The sequence below is a fragment of the Semicossyphus pulcher genome, unplaced genomic scaffold, assembly GCF_022749685.1.
Source record: "Semicossyphus pulcher isolate SPU_LCO1_2020_fin unplaced genomic scaffold, fSemPul1.0.p SCAF_4, whole genome shotgun sequence".
In the NCBI taxonomy this organism is placed as follows: Eukaryota; Metazoa; Chordata; class Actinopteri; order Labriformes; family Labridae; genus Semicossyphus; species Semicossyphus pulcher.
In genome coordinates this window covers 28931144-28958485 of record NW_027211715.1, presented here as the reverse complement: position 1 = coordinate 28958485, position 27342 = coordinate 28931144, and the positions used below count along the sequence as shown (strand labels likewise).

Here is a 27342-nt window from a genome sequence, read left to right as displayed (position 1 = left end):
GCATTGAGGATGATGTTAGTGGGCAAATTCTACCAATAATATATGTTTTTAATGTAATTGCAAACTCATCCAATCAAAGAGAAAAAAAAACTAAATGTGTGCTTGGGAGGACGAGCAGCAACTAGTCTCATGTACGTGTGTGTTGTTGTAGCCTATAGGTGTGTTTGAATCTGTGTGTGTGCTGTGGGTACATGTCTACATCTGAGAGTGAGTACAAGCCTGCATGTCCATTTAAAATTACCAAAAAAACCCTAAAAAGTCAAATGTGAAGTTAATAACAAAAAGACAGACAGCAATGGCAGCATTCCAATTGTATTCCAATATTCACCTTTGATTGCTCTCCTTATATTACCAGAATAGTTGCTGCCTGAAATGTCTGTGGCGTAATATTCAAAAATGAAAGTGGAGTGTTGTTTTTTTATTATTATTATTGAGTACAGTAAGAATCCATCAGCCAGATGTCCCAGATTGTGTCTTATTCTGTAGAAAAATGCTAAGCCAACACCCGAGGAACAGCCCATTCATCAGTGGAAATGAATACAAGCTGAACGACAGATTCCCACACTGCCCGAGCATGCAGGTGATAGAGCTTTTCTCCAACTGAGGATCATCCTTCATAAATCCTGCCATAAACTGATGGAACAAACTGCACCATAAGAAACACTCTGTGGATATAAAGATGACTATTATGCAGCCCACATGGATCTGCTTTGGAATCTGGTTTTGATCTGTTTTTGTTTTCATGTTTCCACCATCTGCGAAGCATCAGTTATTTCAGCCTTTCACAGTTCCAAAACATCTGAAAACTAACATTCATCATTTTCTTTATGGTAAAAACTGAATAACCAAGAGTTTCCAGTCAAAATGGCTTTTCAATGCTGCCAAATGTCCAGGACACCATAGTCAGTTTAAGCTGTTGTCTTTAAATGTACTGTCCTGCATGTTTTCCATAGCTGCTGGAATACATCGCTTCTCCTCAGGGGTTTTTTAAACTCTCATCTAAAGTGGAGCTTGGCCAATAAATCAGTCGGCTGATGACATCAACCATTATTACCAATAAAAATAATGGTAGTAGCACACATGTCAGCAATATGTGTGCTGGTACTGATGCGCCATTTCATCATTTCTCCAGCAGAGGACACTCACAAGTTTATTTTTCAACCTTACAGAGTCCTGCTCCATACATACTGTATATTGCTCACAGTTTAAAAACTAAGTTTACAGGAGTGTTGCAGGAATGTTGTTTTTTGTTGGGCTTTTTGTCTTCTTCAGATTTTTCATCTCTGTTGATCGATCTTGTGTTTTTGAAAATCTATAGTTGAGGTATTTAAAAAATCCCAACATCATAGCACACATTCTTGGCCAAGTTATACAAAGGCACTTATTTGAACAAAACAACTGCTCCTAACTAATGGCTTATCAAAGCTCAAAACACATTAAGAATCAAAAGTGTAACTATTACAAATCTGTGATGTTATAACTTTGCACCACGACTGATGAGCGAGGGGGAATACCTGCACCTGCACACGTGTTGTGATTATGAGTCTGAAAACTGCTCAGCATCTTCTTTTAACTTTGACAACTTCCTTTTGGGTGTCTTTACTGGTGCACACTACACAAGCAATAATTATGCATATTACAGGTGACAAGAGGATGTGGAGATGTTTTACAAGTCTGTTTTGTGCTGTAGCTAAAGTGAAGCTTGTTACTAAAGTAAGAAGTATAATCAAACCTCCGAGAGAGAAATGTGGAAATATAGTAACTTAAACATTACTTACAGGCTTTCCAGATGGACCTCTCTCTCCTGGACTGCCAGCTTTGCCCTGCAAAACAAAAATCAGCAGTTGAATGATTAACATGCAGTTTCGATTTCAAACTGATTTCAATTTACTTAAAGAAACAGTTTGGCACCACTTTTGGTTTTGTGTGTAATGGTTTTTTACGCTGACATGATTATATGCACCACTACACATTTGCCTGCAGGTGATCTGGAGGAAGCAGCAATGTAAGTATTCTGAGAAGTTTACTGGCTGCCTTGATTAGACCCTTTTAATTTGAGGGTTTTTGAGACTTTCTTTCTGAGGAAAATACTATTGAACTCGTTGAACTAGAGGCAGAAAGGAGTGTGTTTTTAATCTGGACAGAAACAAACTATAAATGTTATAGCTCTGACATAAACTTAAAAGTACATTCATAAGTTTTGCTATTTTCTATGTCACTTGAGTGAAGGAACAGCTCCTAAAATAAAAACTCATTGTATAAACAACATCTGGTCAAGTTTAAATCTCGAAGATCTCAGTTTCGTTCTCTTTGGCGGCACCTATGGTGATGAACAGTAATTGTGGGAGCACACTTCCCAGATATCCAGACAGTGTTGCATGTGTGACGTCCACGGTTAGCTCCGGTTGTAACTCTCGATTTCGTAACTGTCGTTTTCCCTTTTAGACTGTTTGCCTTCATCGGAGCGTCAAATTTGTTACATTTTCTTTTGATTTTCACTTATTTTTGAAGTTGTATCTGTAGTCATCCATCTTTTCTTTGTTTGTTCAGCCATAGTAAATTACTGTTTACTCGCAACACTTGCAGAGAGCGGAAAAGCAGCCGCTTAGTTTCGCCTACCCTCTCTGGCAGACCAACCACTGCTGGGTGATGGAAAACGAGTCACTAAATGGGAGCCACACACAGTCTGTAATTCTGCAAATGCAAAGGCTTTCATCAGTGGGCCATAGGCTCAATCACCATTACTTCATTAAGTGATAGTGACTTAACAGACATTTATTTAAAAGAAAATCTTCGAGATTATTACTTTAAGTACAGTGGTTATATTGCTATAAAGCATTTATAGGGTTATTTTTTTGGTTGTTTTATTGGGTTTACTGAGCAACATATTTGTTTAGTCATTGTTAAAAATAAGACTTAAACAGGAACCTGCTTTTGATAAATAGGCTCGCTGAAAGCCCTGTTTAGTTAGTATCAGAGCAATGATACACATCAATAACAAATATCCTTTTCTGTCAACTCAGCTCAATCTAAATGAAAAGGAGGAATCAGATAGAAGCACTTAAGCACCCTACATGTCCCCTACTACAGTGTCTTTGCTGATATACTTCAGATTGCACTTTATCTCTTAACAAAACTAGACATCAAACATTAATCTGAAGCTGTTTTCTTCAGCTAGATCAGTTAAATACATAGTTTAAATTCACCCTGCTGCTCCTCAGCAGATTTAGCTCAGGTTTCCTCATTACAAGCTGGCAGCCATACATAATAACTGCATGTGGGTATAATTTGATATTGGGGCAGGAAGACGAAGGCCCAATCAGCAAGTACCAACTGATCTCTGCTTTTATAGAGGCCTGAGGGTTGTAATAGATGCCATGGTGGCCAACGGTTGCAATGATGCGTTAAGCCTTTTCCATGAGGCTAATGTGCATCTTCAAAAGGGATGTGCATGTTAAGAAAGATGCTTCAGGATGATGCTTTCTACTATGACAATGATTGTGTTAGCCTGGGATGCAGGAGGACCATACAAATACATTTGCCTTCTAATTTTGGAAGAGCCTGAAGCCTTCCTCCCGAGATGTGTTAGAGATTAAACATTAATAGCATCATGATGAAATGTCTGTACCATGTTATCAACTGACAAAAGTATAAACCCTACTTACTATGAATCCTGGCTCTCCTTTGTGTCCCATGTCACCCCTCTCACCCTGCAAAGAGAGGTATGACACATTTTGGTAAGGTAGAGAAAAATAAAAGAAAGACATTTATAGCTGTAACGAATAATTACAAAAGTAGTCAAGCAGTTATATCAGCTGTGCTACTGTGGCTAAAACACAGGAGGTAATGGCATATTTTAGTCATAGGAATGGATTATTCAGTGGTCAAATGCACATTGTGATGTTTTCCACAAGCTTGTGTGCATGTTTACCTTGGTGCCTTCAGGGCCAGGCTCTCCCAGGGGGCCATCAGGACCCTGGGGCCCCTATGAGAAAACAGCATGAGACAGACCTTTAAGCATCATTCCACAAAGAATTTGCAGTACAGGAACACATTAAGCATCAAAGCATCAGACATAAGCTGACACGTGTACAGTAACCTCAGAAATAACACTATCAACAAGGTAATTAGCCTGTATTCTTAGGGAGTGTTTCATCCCTGATGCTGCAGTGCACCACGCCTCCAAACATTCCAGGTGTTTCCAGGCATTGTGGCACCACCACACAGGCAGCCTGAGAGATAAAGATCTGTGAATACATCCACAGAGTCTTTTCTTCCCTCTCCACTCTTTCAGGTCGTTCCCACTTTCAGCCTATCATTCGTTGCCATCTTGTCTCCCCTTTTTTTATACCTTTGATGACTCGCTATCTGCTCCTATTTTGCCTGAGCCTCTGGCTTCTAGTCAGCCTCCCCTCCCTCTCAGGTCACTCTGCTCCCTTTAAGCTTGCAGGCAGACAAGCTCAGCTTTATCTGTCCTCACTTTGTTACTTCCTGTAGCTCATCTCTCTCTGCATCTTGGTTTTCATTGAGGAGATTATCTGTGCCACTGTAACTTGTGTTCCATCTTTTTCATGGTCAAACATATTCCTTTCAATTTCAAAGATATTTATCAAATACATCCATTACAATTATTAACATATTTTGCTCCCTTAAGTCTGACAATTGGTACTCAGTATTGGCCCATACCCATTGGCCAAGTATTGCTTTAGAGATGTGCTTCTCTACAATTCAGTGAGTGATCATTGAAAGGGGGGAGATGATGAGATATAGACAGAAAGATCCTCATAATTCAGAAGAGGGCAGATGGACACCACATCATTCAGCTCCATGATATGAGTGGTTGTTTTATTCATCAGAGGGTAACATGATTAGGATGAGTCATAACTGTTGCGGTAGCTGCATTTTGCTTTCTAAATGATGCATTGTGAGGTAAATCCCTTTTGACAAACCACAGTGTTGAGAAAGGACGCATATTTATTTCCAATATCTCTTCCAAAGACCTAATTAAGAATGGGGAACATGTGACTTTTATTCAAAGGATAAGGTTTTTCAGTCTTCCATTTTAACTGGTCCTGGTACCTCAGCAAGACAGGAAATGCAACCACAAGCTGACACGTGTATGGATTACAGTAAACATCACAAACCGCAGCATGTTAAGTACAGCCATATGTTTCATTTGCCAAAATGTTCAACTGGTGGAAAATAAGGATAAAAGGGTGTGGATTATGAATGATTGATGAAGTGTCAGAAGTTGTGTAGTAGTAGGTAGTACTCGACTGACTGGTTAGCGTTCCCTGTACGTTTTCTTGCAATAGACGCATATACTACTGGAGAACTTTAGCCATACCACTTTTAGGTAGTCTGGCAGAGGAAGTGAAGCACACGCTAACCATCAGTTTTGGAAAGATTTAAAGGAAATTAAAGGCAAGACTAAGAGGACCTCCCAGAATGTGCTGCTGCCTTAAAGCAATCAGACCGAGTTGATGAGCAAAAGAGAAACTAACAGAAATTGCCAACCTTGGAGCGCAGTACTATCGCTTGAGGCAGAAACAGAAACTGTCAAAATCAGTACAAAACCTTGTAAAACTCTTGCTGGCATGAAGTGAACATAATCCTCAAAGGAAAAGGTTGGCAATAATAAACATATGTTAGCAGTCATGCTAAAAGCCAGTGCAAAAGTTAATTAAGGAAGATGCTGGTAATCTGAATATTGATCCATCAGAATCAGAATCAGAATTGGGGTTTATCGCCAAGTAGGTTTACACATACAAGGAATTTGTTTTGGTGATTTTGGTGTCATAACTACAAATACATCAATAGCTGTAGGTGCAACACTTCTTGATGACGTGTTTTGGCCACTGTTCAGGAAACTCAGTATGTCTGCGTTGAATAAAATACAGTCACAAAGACTGCCCTATTTTTTATTATTCAATAAGTATTGGGATTACATATTTGCACCCCATTAATTTGATTTACACCTGGTCACCTGAACAAAACTCACATTAAATGATAAACAAAGCTCTAAAATGTTCACTTGCCAAAACACAAAAGAAAAGTGCAACACGGTGAAATTAGGCTTATGTAAAACAGCATTAGTGCAAAATAGTTTAATCTTTAGGCAACACACACAACCTGTGTCTTAATCTCTATCAGTTATAACTACAGACATCTTACAGGGTTATATGTTTTCCTTCGCTTGTATTTGTTCGGATCTTTTACACTGTATAATCAACACGATGCACCTCAGTGGCTGCTGTTGAAATGTTTCCTAAAGCTTCGAGAGGCCTGACCACAATTATCATCATAAATGTATCTGTGCCAGATGAACTGAAGGTGTCATCCTCCTCTCAGCCACACGGTGTCTCACCAGTATTACCACAACATATCCATTTGACATTCCCATAATGAGACATGAGAGTCATGGGGCTTATGAAACACTTGTAAAAGCATCTATAAAGAAGCAAGGTCCAAGTGGAAGGACAAACACATGTCTCTTAATTGCTTTAACCTCCACTTTATGAGGATGGAGCTGTGATGTGAAACAGACAACCACGGCTAGGATAAGTGAATTTTTCATAGTCCCTGTTAAGTTGAAGTAGGCTCATGGATGAGTACAACTAACGTCCAAAAGATAAAGACAGCTTTTACCCTTCTGCCCTTTGGACCAGCGATGCCTGGAATGCCCCTCTGCCCCTGTGGACCCTGGGAAAGTAACAAGACAGAAAAAGATAGAAGACAGGAAGAGTTAGGGAAATCTTAGTAGAACAAGGTGCAATTTAAAAAAGATTTTACTGTGTTTCTTTAACATGGTATATTACAGAATATCAGACAACTATACAGAGCAAGGCCTCACTCTGCATCATTTAACACACATCAACACTAGTCATGTTAACCTAATGGATATACTTCAAAGGCTTCAGCAGAACTACTGCAGAATCACGCAGTGAAGACAGACTGTTTACACAGGTCTAGACTAAATTGTGGGAACAGGGAAACTGATATACCGAACCCCCCCCTTCAATTTTAAGTGTTTACAGAAAAGAGAGCATTCCTCCAAATCAGTTTTAGAGTCCAAGTAAATCTTGCAATTTAAGCGTTTACAATATCCAGCCAAGACACTGAGTAGAGAGGATGAGAGTAAATGCATCCAAGCTTCTCAGTCCATTACGTACTAATTTGAGCATGACTCAATCACAAATGCTGAATAAGCAAAAAGAAACGCAGGTTTCTGCAAAGGAAATTAATGAACATGAATATTGAGATGTACAAAAGTTGATCTTTTCATCACATACACTAAAAATGGATTTAAATAAAGATATCCCAAGTCAAAGAATTACGTTTGGTATGACAAAGGTATGATACTTACAGATGCCCCTTGCATGCCGATGTCCCCTGGACTTCCTGGCAACCCTGGATAGCCCTTACACCAGAAGAGAAATAACAGTTTAAAAAGGGGTCAAGAAACCGTGTCAATCTGGTTCATAGGAAGTAAAAGTGTCATTATACATATCAAACATGTTATTTAGCATTAGTCAGAACTTTACAATGGCAAGTGAAGCAACAAAACAAAAGCTCATGCAAAGCTGTGCAGAAAAGGTTCCTTCATTTGTGACTAAAAAGATGAGGAGCGTTCTACAGACTTGTGTTTTATATTTAGTTCTATAAAAATGTGTCACAGACCCTCAAAAAAATGAAAGCTGGATGCTGCAGCACTGTCTACCAGTTATTCTGTCTCTCTCTAATAATCTATTAGGGAGTTATACCACAATAAAAAGACAGCAAGTGAAGACAAATGTGGTTCAGATTTGCCAGGAAAAGATAATCTCTGTAAATCTTCTTTAAACAGAAACAGAAATTCACAAGATGATCAATTTAATCTTTGGAATTGAAAGAATTGCCACTCCCTGCTAATGTGGATACAATTTAACTCAAACTGTTCCACACAAATCACCATAAGTCCTTACATAAGTCACAAAAATTACCCTCACAGTCAAATATGCACACACACTAGTAGTGATTCAATCATCTAACTATTTAGCCTGCAAGCCACCAAATTAGTCATTCTTTCCTCAGCCAGCTAATCAGTTGGCCTGCTACCCAGTCTGCAGGCCAGATAGGTCACAACTGGGGCCCAAAACCACAGGCATGGAGTTCATCCAAGGCCCCAGGACAGTGTAGGATGCAGGCCAGCCCTCTCTCTCTGTGGACTCATTCGGCAAAAAAATACAGTAGAAAAAAGATGGCACTGGACTTCAGCATGTTTTTGGCTCTCAGCATTGAAAACTGTTTAAATAATTTTCATGCGACAGTTACTAGTAAGGATGGGAATCGAGAACAAGTTGCATTCAGAACCAGTTCCAAATTGTCCAATCTATTAAAATTGATGTCTCTGAGCTCATCAATACCTGTCGTTGATGCATGTTTCTCTGACAGTTTTGCATTGCAAAACACTGATATCAAACTGATGCATCTGGGCTACTGGAAAATTGCAAAAAGAAGGAGTCATGGCGCAATAGAACTGAAGGAAAATGACAACAGTCCTACGTTTTAATGTCTGAAAAATGACAATTTCAAGTCAGGGTGGAAACACAAGCAATATGCTGAAACATATTTCTGTGCAACATGAGCCTACATTCCAGGAATGCTGTGAATTTGACAATCTATGCACGAGAGCCACTGCTTCCCAACAGAGCAGCGTGTCTGTTACTGGGGGTAACTATCCAATGTTATAATAACATTAGCGCCTTAAAACCAGATCCAAATTAAACAGTCGTAAAAAGGTGGAGCTTTTGCACACCTCAGTCTACTCTGTTTACTATTTATTTTGAAACCAGTGTAGGCCTAAAATTGATCATGAATCAATAAGGGAACTGATAAAGAATCTTACTGAGAAGCCAAATTGATAATGATATTTGCATCCCTTCTAAAAACCTGCATTCACATACATTTATCAAATCAAACTCAAACATGTGGCAAAGATTTGAGGGAAGACAACAGAACATAATGAGTCACTGCGGTACAGATTTCTTCAGACCAATAAGCATTGCTCTCCTTTAGCAAGATCTATTCTCAGTCTTAACTTTACATTACAAAGGTGTGTGCAGGGATTGGTCTGTGAAGTATAGGCGCTTTGCAATATTGGTAAGTGGGTCCTTAAAATGTTTACACTTTTGATAAAACAAACACTTCTAACTCTCTTTCCAAATCAAAGCCCACAGTAGATGAGATGAAGTCACGTGCCACTGAAGCCCTTTACTATCACAAGGTTAAAGAGGGATGATTTACTCTGGCCAACCACTTATTCAGTTATTCTTGCAGATGCTGAAGCAGAATACCAAAAACCACTGCTTCAGTTTCTTAGATCCATCACAGAGACACTTTTTATTCCACACAGAGATATAGTCTAAGAACTTATGACTGAAGAGAGACAGAGAACAAAGACATAAAAATGTCCTGCAGTTCCAAACTAAAAAAAAGCTGTTTTTTCATCCCTATCCTCAGCATTACTGTGGGAAGACCAATTCGTCACGGATGAATTTTGCAAAGATCTAAAAAAAAGAGACGAGTCTGGAACCTTTTAGGTCTACTAAAGTCTGTTTTCCTTTGCCATGAATTAAACCTTGTAGCTTAGTAACGTCTGCCAAAACTCACAGCCAGAATATCTTCAGTCCAGTTGCTTCATTTTTGTATTCATCATCCTCAGACATTAGTTTACTGAACAAAGTATTCAACCTCCGGTAGGCTGCAGGAGCTTTGCTGGATTCTTGGAAAACCGTTTTCAATATACACATGGGTCTCAGACAAGAAGCAGGGCTCTACAGTATATCCTGAGGGACTGTACTTACCCTTGGCCCCTTCTCCCCGACTGGTCCTGTTGGACCCGCTGGTCCTCGGTCGCCCTGGGGAAGAAACAGTAAGACAGAGAAAGAGTGAGAAAGCGATGGTGGATCATTAAACTATGACCTGAAACGTCAACACAGAAAACCCACATACACTCTTCCTAATAAAGCGCAATGAAACTGGAGAGCAACTTCTTAAAGGCAGAAGGTTAGAGTGACAGCTGGAGCAGGTACTTTGAAACCCAGTTGGTTGCACTCCTGCGCAGTGTGTTAAAAGCAAAAGTAACTCCGGGTGAGCAGTAAAGCTGTCTGGGTCTCCACTTTAACCCCTCTAACATTTGTGTCAGTGATACTTAATCTGTCTTGAACGGTGTTACATTCATAACTGTACAAGTACCCTTCAAGTTCTTTTATGTACTTCATTCAGACAGTGAGCAGAACAGTTTGAAGGCTCTGTTAGGAACACAGGTCTCAATCTGAGAGGGGCACTGAATTTAAACCTTCTATATATGATGTGAAAGGAATTTGTGGGCTGTCAAGGTATGGCTGGTGCTGACAGAATGAAGCAGGAGGATTTTGCGGAAGAGGAGGCGGAGGAAAAGCGAGAGTCTGACAAGAAGACAGCTTCCCATCACAAGAACATGTTCTGACACACAGGGGGCGTCTGGATAGGAATTAAAGGAGGACAGGTTTGCTGTATAAAGAGAAAGAGAACAATAGAGATAGGTGGCAGACGGGAGGACTTGTAGAAATTAAGACGTTGACTGCTTTGAAAATCATTTCCATTGAGCAGGAAAGTTGAAGAGACCACTTTCAATATTTTGTTTTCAGCTGAGAAGCAAGTGAGACAAAAATGAAGAAAGCCTCAGGGCCTCTCCAGATTGCATCATGACTAAAACCTGTGTGTAGCTATCCCCTTACTTACATTTTCTAGTCTTTATGCATTTTACCAAGTACTAGCATAAAATGTTTGACAGGACAGCATATGTCTACAACTATATGTGAGGTTTATAACATACAGTGTCAATTTGTCTTAACAGGTTTGTCAGATTAAATGGAAATTCTCTCACCTTCATATTGCTCACGTTATCAGAGGCAGAGTGCCGAGGGGCATTAATGTTGACATGTCTTTGGTTATATTGTTATTAATGTGGCTGTGAGAGTGTTGAATGCAGATCTAAGCCTGTCTTCAGGACCCTCCGGGGCCTCAAGTCATAGCTGCTTAACACAACCCAAATTACAGGGGTCTACCACTGACAAGCAACCAGCTGATGCTGACTGACAGGCTAATGATAGAGAAACACACTCCTTACCTTTTCACCCGGAACTCCCATCACCCCAGCTATCCCAATAAGGCCTAGTGGACCCTGGACAGGAGAGGAATATAATAGAGAGAGGAGAAAAAGAAATATCGTTTAACACAAACACATCAGGAGACAGTATGTTAGTGTGTGGACCTGATCTTCATTCATCTAAAGGTCATTTTCCAATCTGTTATGACACCTGGAATGCAGGAGGTCATAGATTACAATGTTAAGCTTTTGTGAACAAAAAAAGAGCAGCTGCTGGCCAGTGGACAAACCTGTAAGATGATATCTGAAACTATATTCACATGATAATATCACTAGTTCTACTTAAAAGAAAATCTCCTTCTTGATGTTCATGACTGAAAAGAGTATTTAAAACTGAACTTCCACAGCTTGAAAATGATTGTAACCTTGAAATGTTTCGAGCTTTTGAGAGTCTTGGAACTAAACTATGTTATCAGAGAAGCAATATGTTTCTTAGGCACAAAAGCAATGATTGGGAATTATTAGGGGCATGGTAAATTTCACAGCGCACAGTAACTTTATACATATGGCCTCAAAAAAGATAATAACTACTTAGTAAATAGATCCTCATGTGCAAAACACAAGCCTATGTAAATATGAGAGTTATCAGAGGAGCTTAACCACTTCCAGATCAGTCGTCTGGGACAGGGGCTGTGGTTTGGACCAGTGCCAGCCTCTCTAGCAGACAATCCAGGCCCACAGTGAGGCTTAAGGGTGGTTGGGCAGATATTCTACCGAAGAGGGGAGCTTCACATTTTGAAACCCCGTCATTGTGTTTATTTTTGTTTCAAGAAAACTTAGTGTGAAAATTGTAAAAGTCTGATGAGTGTGACTGACGCCATGCAGCAACACGCACGCATGACACGCCATACACAAGTATGCAGCACCACAGCACATGCAGCAAGCCACTGGGACATTGTAAACTACCAGAACATCAGACCTGAACTAAATTACTTTGTTATTGTAATAACTCATGAGACCGCCCAATTGCAGACCATGGTTTCACTTCAGGCAGACCACAAAAGCCAGCGTGGTCAGACTGCGGCCGTCTCTGGTTGTGAGTGACATTTTCAGTCACTTTGTTTCCTCCTTGCAGAATTATACATTCATATATTTAACAGGTTACGAGATTCTATATGGCTGCTATACTTACTTACATCACATAATCTTATAGTTTATACCCTAGTATTTAGGCCTACTTTTATTCCTGTGTAACCTTTTTCTGTATCACGCTATGGGACTAGAGGATGAGAGAAAACAAGACGGTGAGAGGGAGAGAATAACCACACGGGAATAAAAAAAGCAAGTGAGACAATGTAAAAGACAGACCACTAAGATATTCACAGTGAGATTTTGTTACATTTGTTATTCCCTAACTCAGCTAAAACTGGCTCAAAATGTTACTCATGTATCATCACCTACAGGGTACCATCCTGTTGAATGAAGGTAAAGCATTTGAGCGGTGGATTAGTAGCAGAGTGTCTGTGAGGGGATGCAGCCTGCAGGCATGGGAACAGGAGCTTTAAATTGACCTCAAATCCCTTAATTGGGACAAGAAGTGGGACAATGTGGTACCCCATATCATTTCACAGAAGGAAATGGTTTTAAAGGGGTTTCCATGTGACAGGGGAGCTTGACATGGGAGCTTTTAACGTACTGTTCTGAAGGATATCTGGTTTCTCAGACAAAGCCAGGGTTACAAAAGTACTGGTAAGGCAATTAACCTTACAGTTGGGAAGAAATACAGCTCTAGTCACAGTATTTAGGTTCTCCCTAACATGAGCACATATAAGTGAGTCACTCACATAAAAATGAAAGCACAGAGCTGACATGTGAACTACCTATCAGGCACACCTGTGGTTGCCTTTGGTACTTGTGGACTGCTACATGTTTTATTAGTTGTGGATGGAGGGTGAACACTCAGCAGCCAATCTAAATTGGCTAAAATCTACCACACTGTAAAAACATCCAGTAAAATTTGACTTGAAACACTTTACGGGAGGCCTCATGGTGATGAAGGGGTGCTTGGTGAAGACAGGCGTCCCTGGGTTAACCTGCACTAGGTTTTCAACGGGCTTTCTCAGTTTCTCATACAACTAATTTATTTGGAAAGTGATGTAATGCCATTCATTAGAGCCTCCATATGTTTTAGAGGGTTTTTTTCTGTGCATAGCCCCATGGCTCCTCCGAGGCTTCAAAGGCCCCTGTACGCAGTTAGTGCTTAATCCCTCTCATATGTGCTCTGCAGAAACACAGGCCAACACGGCCTGCTCGGTTGCCTACACTATGCACAGAATGCAAATATTAACATTAAGGGGCCTCCAGGAAGGACGGACATGCTTTGGGTGTTCAGAGAGTTGTATGCATCTGAGGATTTTACAAAGGAGAAACATGTCCCAACGTTTCTCAAGAGTATTTTTGTTGGGTAAAAAGCATTAAGTGAAGTATGAAAGAGAGAAGACAGATTGTGAAAAAGCGATTTTGCAGTTAATTGGTTCATTTACAAACAATCTAAAAACAGATGTTTTGGGGCACTCGCAACCAGGATAAACTTATTTAAACAAAACATTTTCTACTTAAGTTATTTAACTTGGACTGCATGCAGATCTTTGGCACTTTGGCAGGCTCTGAGACATAGACAAATGTACAACACAAACAAAGTGACTTCCATGAAAGACTTCTGAGTGGTGTTCTACTAATGTTATGATGACAAAATATAATTGGTGCTCGGATAAGATAGCATTTCAAGTGGGAAGATATCAGGAAATTGTTCTGTAATGTCCGTCAAAATTGCAACACTGGTGGATTTCATTCACAGTCTCCTTTCTAATGACATATTGCATCATTATCTTAATGTGGGGTAATCCTTAAGAATTTTACAGTAAATGTTTTAAAGACAGGAACTAAATCCAATAAAAGCTGCAGCACAGGCTTCATAGTAACAGTGTTAAAGAGGGATTTAATGAAAAGCTACTATTGCACAGCAGGTTGGCTGTTAATTAATGTCAGGCCTGTATTTTTCAAGTGTGATAGCAACTTACTTGTGGTCCAATTTTTCCAACGTTTCCCATGTCGCCTTTCTCTCCCTGCAAGCAGAACACATCAAACAGTGTGCTGGTTAGCTTCCTGCAATTAAAGACATGTCTGTCACCATCCTGCCCTGCTGCTGGCCCAGGACTCACAGGATATTACAAGTGTAAAAAGAAACACACTCTACTGCATGGGAATGTGACTCATTTTGTGTTGCTTCTTCTTAGCTTGCTGATATGTGTGATGATAGCCAGGGAAGAAATAATTTTCTCTCCTAATTAAGACCATATGTATAACACAGTAAGTCGCGGCTTACAATAAGTGGGTCACAAACATGGAAATAGTGGAACCCAGCTGTTTGTCACCCTGCCTGACACCGATCCAGCGGCAGCGCTGACAGGCCTTAATGGTCTCGTCTGCTTTTGTAGCTCATATAGAGACACCAGTATTAATTTCAGTCTATTTCATAACCAGTTCAAACTCTTAACAGTAAGTTTATTTCCCGTAAAACTCAGTGTACGCACTTTTAATACATTTTTTTAAATCTAAAAAGTGGGATGCGTCCTATACACCGGTGCGACCAATATACCAGTATAAAATGCAAAGAGAGGTATGTTATTGTGTTAGGGTATTTTACCCAGACAATGGCTCTATAATCTAGCTAAAGTTGTCGGTTGTTAAGTGGTGAGGCCACACCTCAGCATTAAACTGTTTCCGGGTCCAAGTCGCTACAACATCTCGTATTTACAATATACCACAGTGCTGTTTTGTGTTTTCCTCGCCGTCTTAAGCGAAGAAAACTTGATTGTTGCTAACTCTGTCACAGACATGCACCGTCATGATCGCCATTGCAGCCACCACCCTCACAACAATCAACGTTATCGTAGGCTGTCAGCAACCGCTAGCTACAGCACCGGTAGCTAGCAGGATTGCAAACTCGTCATGGCTAAAACAGATGGTTGGCTTGTGTGTGTTTTAAATGAAAATAAATTGAATTAGTGTTGAAATAACTTGTATACATGTTTTTATTAATAAATAGCTATAGAAAACATTTAGCCCTCTGGGATACCCCCAAAGACAGACTGCGTGTCATTCCGGTGCAACTTATTTTCCGTATTTTAAGGTAATTATAGCAGAGAATTTTCCTTTGTTTGAAATAACAGGACCTCAACATCAGTGGTTTGCATATTATCACTTTATATAATAATTTTAACAGATGTTGAATGAGAAAAATCTAAAACTGTAGAATTGATTCCTTCACAAGGAAAAGAAACATGATCAAGACAAAGCAAAGGCACAGTGACATATTTAACACATTCTGCTGTTCAATAAGAGTGTGGCCTGTTATATTGTTACAAAGCCACTTATAAGGTATTACCAAAAGTACAATTTGAAGTGCCGCATGTGTATGCATCTCTGAATATAATAAAAAAAACTGTTTTAGTACAGTAGCAACAGTATTGTTACTATGTAATGAATGCAGACTCACCTGTAACCCCTCAGGGCCAGGTTCGCCAATGTAGCCTTTTCTACCAGGTCTCCCCTACAAAGACAGACAGAAAAACATGTACATTAATCATCAAAAGATACCAAAGCTTAAAACAATTCATACTACATCTCATCCCAGTGTCTATGTGTTTGTGAATATGTGAATTCTTACAGTAGGACCAGCGTTGCCAGGTGGGCCGAGTGGTCCTTCATCACCCTGCAGAAACACAGTACAGTTCATCATACACAAATCTTGAAACATACACACACACACGAACACAAACACATAAAGCAGACAAGTAAATACAGCTGCAACAGCAAACAACATGAACAAATGCACACGCAGTATCATTCCATTTGCATGACGACTGACTCACAACATTAGAGTCTTAACTGCTCACCTGTCTGCTCTTTTATTGCTCTGATAGGTATTTCCATTCTGACTGTTTTATCACATGCTTATGATTACACTACAACAGGGCTAAAAAGTAAACTGCTTGACTTGAAAGTACGAAGACTTGCACTGCACTATGATAATGTAGAGGCAGATGTTTTGCATGCTACTTTCACTGACAGTTGCACATGTGAGGGGTCACTACATCATAGAGTGACTGTAGCTAGTTACATGTGGGGAACAATCTTGATTTTAACCACTTCAATATGAACATACACAGCCAGTTTTCTTCTCCCGCTCTGTGAGGCTCTACATAGTGGAAACTTTCATTATCAGAAAGCTATCTCATAAGTTACTGTATAAGGGACTATAGGCTGAATTTCGATTATCACTATAAAATAAAAGGCCAAAATTGTCCAAAAAAAATGTTTAAATACAAGATTTAAAAAATAAAAAGCTTAGAAATATTAGCAGTGATGTGTTTTCTTAATGTCTGACAAAAATTGACAAAGTTTTTCACTGTTTCCTCCATGTGTCTGATCTCATGAAGCAAAGCTGTCAGATACATTTATTTGCAATCTAGTCCTTGAGTGCTTGAGAAAAGTGCTTAGTAATGTCTAGTAATGCTCTTTACAGCTTTGTGTCTGTAATCTACCTGTGATACTGTGACTCCACACCAAGAAGAGAGGGGAGTACATTGGTTAACTACACCTCTGTGAGTGTGTGCCTGGTCAATGCTGTAAGATTCAGCACAAAAGAAAAGCATGTGTGAGTGTGTTGTACACCTTACAAAAGCTTCTGTTCCCTTTTTTTTCCAGTGCTGGAAAACATTCAACCTTGTTTTTATAAGCACCCAATGGTGAATCATGACTTCACCCAGTGGAACATGCCCCGAGAGATATTGCAGGGAAAAAAACTCCCACTACGATCTTAGCTGGAACTGTCTGAGGATATGACTGCAAGCTCATTGAGACACATTGCCTCAGACTAATGATCCAGTGGAAATCTCTTTATGAACCATATTTTCCACTTTTCTGTATCAGTGAGACAAGAAGCAAATAGAGATACGTTGGGTCTTGAATCGTCTCACCTGTGTTCCTTGTGGCCCTGGCGGGCCTTGTGGCCCTCTGGCACCTTGCAAACCCTGAAACAAAGCAAAATACATAAATTAAATGGGATACATTTAATGGATGGAGGAAGAGAAGGACAAAGACAAAGAGACACTGTTTTACCTTTGGCCCAGGTGGACCGTTGGGCCCTGGTACCCCAATGTCTCCAGGAAACCCCTTTCAAAAAGACAAAAGGAGAGAAACATATTATTTCCTAGCATGAGTCACACGACTAATTGGTTGACTTTGATCCCACACATGCTCTAATGCTTTCCCACACATGCTTTAATCTTGGTGAACATTGCAGGAGCGGTAGGATTATACTGCGTTTTAAATATCAGGTAATAAGCAGCCTATTGTTTCACTGTGTTGATGTAGTACAACAGGTCATCTTTGCCAAATCGCTGAAGGCATCCTGCACTGATGTTATACTGTATAGGCAGGCATATAGAAGACTGATATAAAGAAAGTGATGGATTGCTATTGAGCTGATAGAAGATGAATACCTTCAGGCACACCTGCCACAACACAATCACTCATTTCAGTGAAATACGCCTGTAGGCTTTGACCTATGTGACCTATGGACATGTTGCACTGCTGAGTGCAGCAGGTCTTTAACATTTTCCATGCTTTTCTCAGACATTGCAGCATCGACAACGACCTCTGTGACGAAAGGTAAGGTCTTCTGCATGCAAACAAACAACAATAACCATGCACAAACAGTGGCAGATGTGAATAGGACAAATGAGTTGTTGTTTTGATGCAGAGAAGGGCTACAGAGAAGACTTGATTGTTGTCTCAATTGCTCCATTATTCAAACTCATCTCTTTCCAAAAGCTCAGATCGGACCTCTGAATCACACTAAAGCTGATGTCAAGTAAAGGGTCGTGGATTAAAGGTATTAAGTTTACTGCTTATTTAAAATCTAAGTGGAATTTTTGATGTCAAGGTAAAAAATTATGGAAAGGTCATAAGATCATCACAGGTTTATTAAATGGCCAAAGTGTTAAGACATTTTCTAGGAAGATATCCTGTTCAGTAAAGAACAGCTTAGAACTGGTAAAAGAGGAAAGATTACAGAGTCACAGGTTAGGACAAAAATATGTTTGTTTGTTTTCAGGAGGAAACCCATATGAAAATCATTGTGAAGTATTATTTACACCTAATACAGCTTGTACTATAAAGCCTGACTCGTTAACATGACTTTTATTGTAAAGGCTTGCCACACAAACATTTACCCCTTAGTTCATATCAAGCCAAATAATGTTAGGTAACAGGAAGGTTCTTATAAACAATTATTTGATTTTAAAATTCTTGTCACTTGTTTTTCTGTTGATCCACTAATCATAAATAGACTCATTGTTACAGCTTTAATGACGGCATTTTTCTTGATTATCTATACGCACTGCAGTGTAGTTAACAGTTTTATGTTTGTCTTCAGTTATAATTCAGCCAGGCTGCAGCCATAGCATGAGACACGTGCAGTGCAATACAATCTGTGTTTTCAGCTGCCTGCCTTTTACCTTCACAAGGCATATCATGTCTCTTTAATGTCTTTATACTATATGATTAAAGTCATAAGTGGGACCATCATTAAAGAGACTGACTTGGCGCTACGCCCAACACATTACACACTCTGATAGGAAAGTAAGATACAGCAGGATGATTACATTTCGTGGCTGCATCTGTGGCTGCAACTGTGCCAAAGTGACGCAAAAACCACAATAATAATAGTAGTAATAATCGTAATAACTGTTCTTCCCCTCTTGTCTTTTTTGTGCAGTTAATTTTTTGCCACCGTCCTCCCCATTGACCTCCCCAGGTTTGCACATCTTGAAAAAAGGAACCAAACCTGTCCTGGAAAACTTGCTCATAACTGTTTGTCTGTACTGTAGTTAGTGACATTTAAGTTGTAATTCTGGGTGAACACAGTGACATACCCACTGTTGTTAATGAAAGCTCATCTGCAATAGGCTTTCAAACACAAACAATTGGTCACTGTTCACATGACGTAATTATGTTACAGGGTCCTGTTCCCACATCCTTGGAAAACCAGGTAACAAATAACATGATGTGATGAATATGAAACTCATCCTACATATGTCCTACCTCTGGTCCCGGAGGCCCAGGTGGTCCTTGTGCCCCGATCTCACCAATTTTACCCTGTGAGAAATACAGAGAATACATTTACACAAAATAGTCTTAATTATCATTTTAGGAACACTTGCTTGGTGTAGATTGTGTACACTGTCAGCATGCTGTTAGATGTATTTTCAAATGAATTGATGGTTATTATATTATGTTTTTATATTGTTAAAATGTGAACAGTTTACTTAAACACTGCTGACTTATGTTTGCAGTGTTAACTAGTGCAGCTATTCTTCCTTTACTTCTCTAAAATTACACTAGATGGACAATAATACAATATTATTCTTGTTCTTTGAGGACTGTCGTAACTTAAACAGTAAAAGCTAACGCTACAAAAAACTAAAGCTAATGCAACATAGAATCTAGGTGCTCTGTTACAGATGCTGTCATGTAACAGAGTTTATTATGCATGATTATTTAGAGGGGGGGTTAACAACGTCTTTCTATATTTTCCTTAGTCTGAGCTTTTTTCTACTGACAAGCAAAAAATCGTGAAAGACACTAATTCTATGTCTTATTTCCCTAAATGGACCTCACTTAAAGTAAGTGCACAATAAAGGCAAAGGGTTTTAAATGTGACCGACCTGACCTCAGTTTACAAGCTAACAAAAACACACATTTTGGTACACTGTGTTTACTTGGCTTCATCTATAAAAGCTGTACAAAACCTGTATAAACCTGTATAAACCACACACACACACACACACATTTATACAGAAACACACAAACATGCAAATGCACCTTTGCTGCACAGAGACATACACACTCACACGAACATACCGGTGGTCCTGGCTTCCCTCTTGGCCCAGTTGGACCAGGCGCTCCAGCAGCTCCCTGACAGACACAGACATAACACTGTTAAACTCGTCTTACACTCCCTTTGTCTGAGTTTACTTTCATCCATTTTCATATAATTGAGTGCATGCCTCGATGTGCGTATATGTGCAAACCACTTCTCGCATGGGAAAACTATTGTGTGATGACTTCATGCGAGTAATGAATCAACATCTGCATATATTTAAAGAGATGCATTTCTAATTTGTGGCAAAGTTTTGATTATTTTCCTGATTCAGGGAAAACAAATGTTCCTCGACAGATGTGCTATTGTCCAATTACTTGTAAAAGCAGGGGGTAAACAAGAGATCACTTCAGTGAAGTTCAAAGGAGGAAAAGAAAAAATCCATTGACATGTGTTCTCAATAAAAGTTTTTTGTTGGGTTTTTTTCTTATCAAGGTGAAGTCATAGCTGACAACAAAGGGAAACTTTCCAATGATCTTTTTATATATAATAACATGACCATGCACATAATTCTTAGTTGGTGTGTGTATGTGCTCCCCCTAGAGTCTTGCTGGTGTGAGAGGGTACGTACCTTATCGCCTTGGTACCCCATGTCTCCTGGTTGGCCCCTTTGTCCCACTTCTCCCTGAATTTCACAGCATCATACAGAGATATAACACAACACTACCCTGCCACAGTGGAGAATTCCACCACAGATAAGATACACAAAATACTGTAGACATAGAACATGTACATAATATATATATAGTGCAGAATATATAACATTATGCAGCCACATTTGCTGCTGTGGCTATCATGACAAATAGATACGCTGTCAAGACCAAACACAAACTAATGAGAGATATTAATAATTAACATGCCAAGATGCTGTGATAGTGAATTTGAATTCTTGTTGTCTGTGTTATCAAAATGTGGACAGGACCTCTTGTAATATGCAAGCTGGGCTACCGACACATTTCACATAGATACACTGCAATAATATAAATATTTAGATCACCTTATCACCTTTCAATCCAGGCAGGCCGGCTCGTCCTCCTGGGCCCTGTCACACCGAGTGAAAAGAAGGGAGGGAGAGCAGAGGAATACTAGATTTATCATGGAGATTCATTCAGTACATACTTACAGTAATTAAATAACAGTGCATATTGGTTTAGCTTTAGGGATGCAACGATCCAACTCTTTCAGTCCTGATACTGAAACCTGGGCTTTGGGTGTGGGCTGATACCGAGTACAGATCCGATATGAGTGTTTAATTAATAAGCTGTGTGCCTGAATGTTTGGAAGAGACGAAGATCATTCTTTCGGGCGTATTAAGCATGACCTACCTCCCCCTTCCTCCATCAAGAAAAATTACCTTTTGCCGGTCTGCTGACGCACGCAACGTGTGCACATAGAAGTAAACATAGAATTGAATATTATAAGGCCCAATGTCACAAATACCCAATTAAGCTATTTCAGTCAGAATTGGATCAATATCAGTACCGGATTGGTGCATCCCTATCGCATTTTCAGTAGCCAATATGTGACCTACCTGAGGTCCCACCATACCAGGTAGTCCCCTCGGTCCCTCAGGCCCTGGGTCCCCCTGGGGAGGGAGGTACACAATTGAATTTAAGTGTTACAAACCAACACACCCTCAAACACAACTGATGCTAGCCCAGAGTTGTTGTTGACACTAAACAGAATTTTTTACACTGTTTCCAATTTCGTCTTTGCAGGAATGTCATTTTGGCACACTTTCCTACACGGTGCATTCCTTTTTTTTTGAGCAACCTTACAACATAACTAAGCCGTGTTGACAGTGTAAGCAGTTGTGTTGTCTGGGTCTGGGCTTGGCCCTGCTTACTGCTGCCAGCCCACATCATCCACACTAATTGACAGAGGTGAGGTGAGACGGGCCAGAATGAGGGGCTGGACTAAAAAAAACCTTTACAAGATTGTTTAAAGTAAATGCTGGCAACTGATAAGGACGGTACCATTGTGACTGCTACAATTTCACCACTAGCAATTATGCTGTGGTGAAAATAAGTGAGTCTAAGAAAGAAAATGCACATATGTAAGATTTACACAGACACACATTGAACTAACCACTAACAATAAAGAGTAAAGAGAGTCTGCCTTAACCAAAAGGCAGAAGAAAAGCAAAATGAATAGAATCTCTGCAGCAAAAGTCCTGAGACTTTTACCATCAGAGCAACATCCCCTATCAAAGCGATCAATCTGTCTATCTGGTCAGTGTGCAAAAAGTGTAAGTGAGAGTAGAGTTAGAGAACATGGCTTAATTTTATGTCATCATGTACATGTGGCCCATCTAGGAGTCCATCTGGATCCCGTAGGGCTGTTGTTTGATGCTGCCGCTCCACTGTGGTATTGCAGAAGGCCGGACAGAAATCATATGTACTCCATTAAAAGAGGCTTTCAACAGAGAACACTTGAAAAATGACAAAATGAGAGAAGGAGATAAGCCAAGAACTTTCTCCCAAAACTCTGGTGCCTAATCGTATGGCTGAAGTGATCTGGTAAACCAGCATCCCACACAGTGGTTTTGCTCAAGATGTAGATGATGTCGCCTGACCGCCAGGGGGTTAGAAATCATCCAAACCATTTATGCCAAGAGAGGTCATTAAAGGTTTGACTGGTTCTTACCTGTACCTCTCATTTTTAACAAGACGGTGGCCTCAGAAAATCCAATCAAACAATGCTTCAGCGTATCATATACAAGACTGTTTCAAATACATGACAAGTAAAAGTATAATGAAATCACTGCATATGCAGGCTGCACCACACCATGTGACAATCATCACTGGTCAAGAGTTATAAAGCAGCAAGACACAAAAAAAGCCTATAAAATTCAAACAACTGTTTTTGTCTGCACCTCACTCTGTTGCTCTTCATGCAGGCTGTGAAAAAGTGTCTGGCTGCATCACATTTTGTTGAGTCACACACTGGCAAAGACATCAAGTGCATACCAGAACGAACACTTGCTGTTCTGTTTCTGCTCTCTTTCTGATTACTTAACTAAAGTGCTAACTTTGTCTAACAGCCTTTAACAAATGTGTGAGCACAGCAAAGAGCAACATGGCTGTGATTGACACTGGAAAGTGAAAATGTGTTTTATATTATGATTAAGACGTCAAACTTAAGTTCTTTGTGTGATCTATCCTGCGTCAAAATCACTCAGCTGCAAAGTCGACTTAATAAGAGACTGAACAAGGAGGTGTAAGTATTTTGACTCTCTTGTCCTATTACTCAAAAGTACTTACAGGCAGTAATTTGTCGATATAGAGACAAGTGATCGCTACATCAGCTGTGATGATTAGTAATTCATTTTCTCTGCTTCTTTTGTTCACATCAACATTTTGGGGATATGAGTCTTTCCCAGGTTTGGCCACGATATTTTCACCAACTCAAGCATTCATAAATTGATCGATGGTGTTTTGCTTTGTTCCTCAAAAGCGGGCAGCCCCAAATGTGTCACGACTTCATATCTACACGAGGCGAAGAGGTGTAAGAACAGATTCTAATGTAAATCAACAAAATGTGCAGGGCATCTTTACTAAAAATGAATGTGGTCAGACCTGTAGTGTACAGTTCATACATAGCTTATAACACAGAAATAGAGTTAATTAGAGGCAATCCAAACAAAGAAATTGGAAGAAGAGGGACATGACCTCTAGAACGACCATCACAGGAGGGGTGAAAAAAAGTGATGAATTAAGGTATTAGTGCAACAATCCCACAAAAGATTGTGTTTATGTTATGATCAACAGTATTCTGCAATTATCTCCCTTCTCTTTGTCTTTTTATCTACTAACACTGCATGTGTGCCTTATTCAGTGAGTTCAAATATCCGAATATTTGATTGTGCCACTTATTGTTTCCGAAATGTAGCCATGTTCATATTTTATTTTCTAAAACATTTATGGCATGTACCAAAGATTACATAAAGTCCCGTTTTAGCCAAAAGGTTTGACCACATTTAAAAATGTCCTCACATTTTTGCTTAGGCAAGCCCAGAAAACATTTACACCCAGGGAGATTCAAAATGAAATTTGAGGGTACAAATCTGAAGTGAAGATGTTTTCAATAAGTAATTATACACGGTGGTCTGCAACATTGATAGAAACCTTAAATTCAAATGTGATTCACTTCAGAGCTTTGGTATTCTCTAATCTTTAATTCCCCTACATGTGTAACCCTCTCTGTGATAATACCATTGTGTATCTTTAAGTTAAAAGTTAAAGATAGTGTCTGCATGTTTCAGGTCTGTGCCTGCAGTAAAGATGACTTACAGCCAGTAGCAGAGGTGAAAAACCATCTATCCAGATGTGTCTAGTGCACACACAGTGACCCTTCAAACACCCCAATAAATCCCCATGCTATGAGGACAGCTAACTAGTGTAAATGAAGCTTGAAATTATGGCACAGGGAAGGTGCTTTATACAGTTGTATCTATTTTGCTGACATGAACAGAGGGGTGTTTAAGAGGCCCCTATGAACTAAGACTTTTAACAGTTGTACATTCCACAGTAAAAGACAGCATGCTCTCTATTAGCCCTGTGACAGACTTGATTTTTTTTCTCACTGCAGTAATAACACAGAGCCTCCCAAGTGGTTATACTGGTTATATTTAAGGTCTGTCAGGGATGTGTTCAAACATTCCCACATACTGGATGATTACTGACACTGAGTGAGGATGAAGTGAATGATTTTGACACTGGAGTTTCAATAAACTACCTCATATGTTTGTAATTCACTGTACAACAACTGTTGGACTTCATGAAAAGGCACAGAGTTTGCCCCCAGTAATGCTGATCCAGGTGATGATTGAGATAATTAGGTTATATAAATATTATAATAGCTGTAATGAGCTTGACCCAAATAATATTTGAAATCATATTAACTTTGGTATTATTGCGATGCAATTACCACCCTTGCTCTGTTCTCTGGGGGAAAAACAATTCTCACAACTTTATTAAGCTTTTGGGTTTCTGTGTCACGCCCATGGCGTTAGTAGTGTTGAAGACACATGGCGCCCAGCCAAGACATCTCATTTCCCAGCGAGTCCCAACCTTGATGTATTCAACTCTTTTGAGATCTAGTTCATTACTTAGACTTCAGTAGTTTCTGTCATAAATAGAAAGAAATATGCTGCTGCTATGACAAAACACAAACCCTTGGCTCAAGTTCAGCACATCCTGTAATTCATCATCATCCAAACCCAAATCTAACAACTAGAGACAGACAGATGACAGACAAGCAATCTTGGAAACAAGTACAAGGAGAGCCAGAAGCAGAACTGTGAGCCAAACAGACGACAGATCAAACATGGTGGGTAATTGCCATGGGAAATTTAACACATTGATAAAAAATAATAAGATTGCAAAACTGAGACTCACCCTCAGACCAGGAAAGCCACTAATGCCAGTCCCGCCAACAGGCCCCTGTGAAACATCACAGCAACATCCTAAGTACACAGGATAGACACTTACAGTACAACAACCTGCTGTATTCCCAAGGCTACTTTGGAAATACTGTAAGAGGAACTTTATGTTTTCATCGTGATGAAGTATGTTGAACTGGTTCGTCTAAATCCAAAAATAAATCAATCAAGGCTGTAAAATAAAGAACTTTGTGTAACTTACATCTTGGGTAAAAAACTAAAATATACAGTTTTATCTAACAGTCTTATCTGTCCATCTCCTGAGATGCCAAAATAATGAACATTTGAAAACAAAAAAATATGCATCACACTTTGTGTCAAAATTGTATATTTTTGTTTAATAATTTGCTTTTGAAAGCATTTTGAAAGTGAGGGCAAAAGTACTAAACATGCATGAAAAAAGTATATAAAAATGACTAAATGGGTTTAATATATCAGTCCTGATATGTTTATGTGGGAAGAAGTACAGTGCTGTGCACTTGTACACAGTCACTGATGAAAGAGAACAAGTGACAAGAAGGAAAAACAGAACTTAAGTGATGCAGGAGAGAAAGGTGTAAAATCAGACAGAGGAGAGTGCAGGATAAAAAAGGAGGACAGCTGAATTCACCGGGAGGTGGACAAGAGATCTCACCTCATTGCCATCAGGACCAGGAGGCCCCCTCTCCCCTGCATCACCCACAACTCCCTGTGGGGAAAGTAAATCCACACTCAATTTAAGATCAGGAAACACAGTTATCCACTTAATTAACAGTGTATGGCACTTCTGTGCAGGTAAATAAACAGTAGTTTATTCTGCTGCTTAATTCTCCTTATTTATCTTACTGCTACCTGGTTTCTATGTTTTCTGTCATGCACGGCATCATGATTTGACACATTTTTTCCAAATGTTGGTGAAGATCAAACTTGTATTGACACATTGTTAAATAATGCATTTATAATGAACCAGGGTTAGCCAGAGTATGGGTGAGCTTGTGGACTGGCTTACTGCTGCCCTTAGGACAGAGACTTTGATCCAGCTGGCCAGACGTTGCTCAATTATCCAGCAAAAAAATCCTTCGGATGAAACAGACACTGGGCTTCCTGCCCGCTTGGCAAACTCAACAGAGAGAAACTAAGGCTTCTTTTAAGACATTAACATTTCACAGTGTGAGGGCCCAACCTTGACATTCCATCTGTCTATATCTTAATCTGACTCGGCTTTATTTTTAATGCCACCCTGAAACAAACTTGGCATTGAAGAATCTATGCCAAAATGCATGCCATCAAACATTTCCAGGTTGATTTTCTACATCTTGACTAGTGTTAAATCCACTTAGGGAGTAATTCCTCTCTACCATTCACTCTCGCAGCCCCCAGTTTCCTGCTTCTTTAACATTCACAGAAGGAGCAGCACACAAATTAATCTACTGATGATGTCCCTGGGGCTTTTGTGGTTGGAAATGCTGCTTCTCTAATTGGACTAACTGTAAACATTAAGTGAATAACATTTCTATCCATATTTTAAAAAACTCCCTAACAGACAATCCAAAATGCAGCTAGTCTACCCATAGCTATTAGTAGATGACAAAGGTATATATTATTGTGTTTGGAAGCAACTATGAGCTACGGCAGAAATAAAAAAATATTAATTATTACATGTCTTCCTTTGGGACCAGGTTTTCCAATGGGACCAGGAATGCCCTGGAAAAGAAAAACATAAAAATCATGTCATATACATAAATGTTTCATCACATTAACATAAAATTTCCTTTTGGCAGA

The 27342-nt window shown here is 39.5% G+C and overlaps 1 protein-coding gene across 1 annotated transcript in view; it reads right to left on the bottom strand.

Annotated features, from left to right (window-relative positions):
- LOC138608018 (collagen alpha-1(XXIV) chain-like) overlaps positions 1–27342 on the bottom strand; it is a 55992-nt gene that overhangs the window by 25760 nt on the left and 2890 nt on the right. The window contains exons 5-24 of the mRNA XM_069680674.1: positions 27220–27264; positions 26216–26269; positions 25538–25582; positions 21670–21723; positions 21136–21180; positions 20710–20763; positions 20120–20173; positions 19301–19354; positions 17315–17368; positions 17173–17226; positions 15861–15905; positions 15690–15743; positions 14212–14256; positions 11153–11206; positions 9846–9899; positions 7367–7420; positions 6649–6702; positions 3932–3985; positions 3666–3710; positions 1779–1823 (exon numbers count right to left, since the gene is read on the bottom strand). Coding sequence (XP_069536775.1) covers positions 1779–1823; positions 3666–3710; positions 3932–3985; positions 6649–6702; positions 7367–7420; positions 9846–9899; positions 11153–11206; positions 14212–14256; positions 15690–15743; positions 15861–15905; positions 17173–17226; positions 17315–17368; positions 19301–19354; positions 20120–20173; positions 20710–20763; positions 21136–21180; positions 21670–21723; positions 25538–25582; positions 26216–26269; positions 27220–27264 — 1017 coding nt within the window. The remainder of the gene's footprint in view (positions 1–1778; positions 1824–3665; positions 3711–3931; positions 3986–6648; positions 6703–7366; positions 7421–9845; positions 9900–11152; positions 11207–14211; positions 14257–15689; positions 15744–15860; positions 15906–17172; positions 17227–17314; positions 17369–19300; positions 19355–20119; positions 20174–20709; positions 20764–21135; positions 21181–21669; positions 21724–25537; positions 25583–26215; positions 26270–27219; positions 27265–27342) is intronic.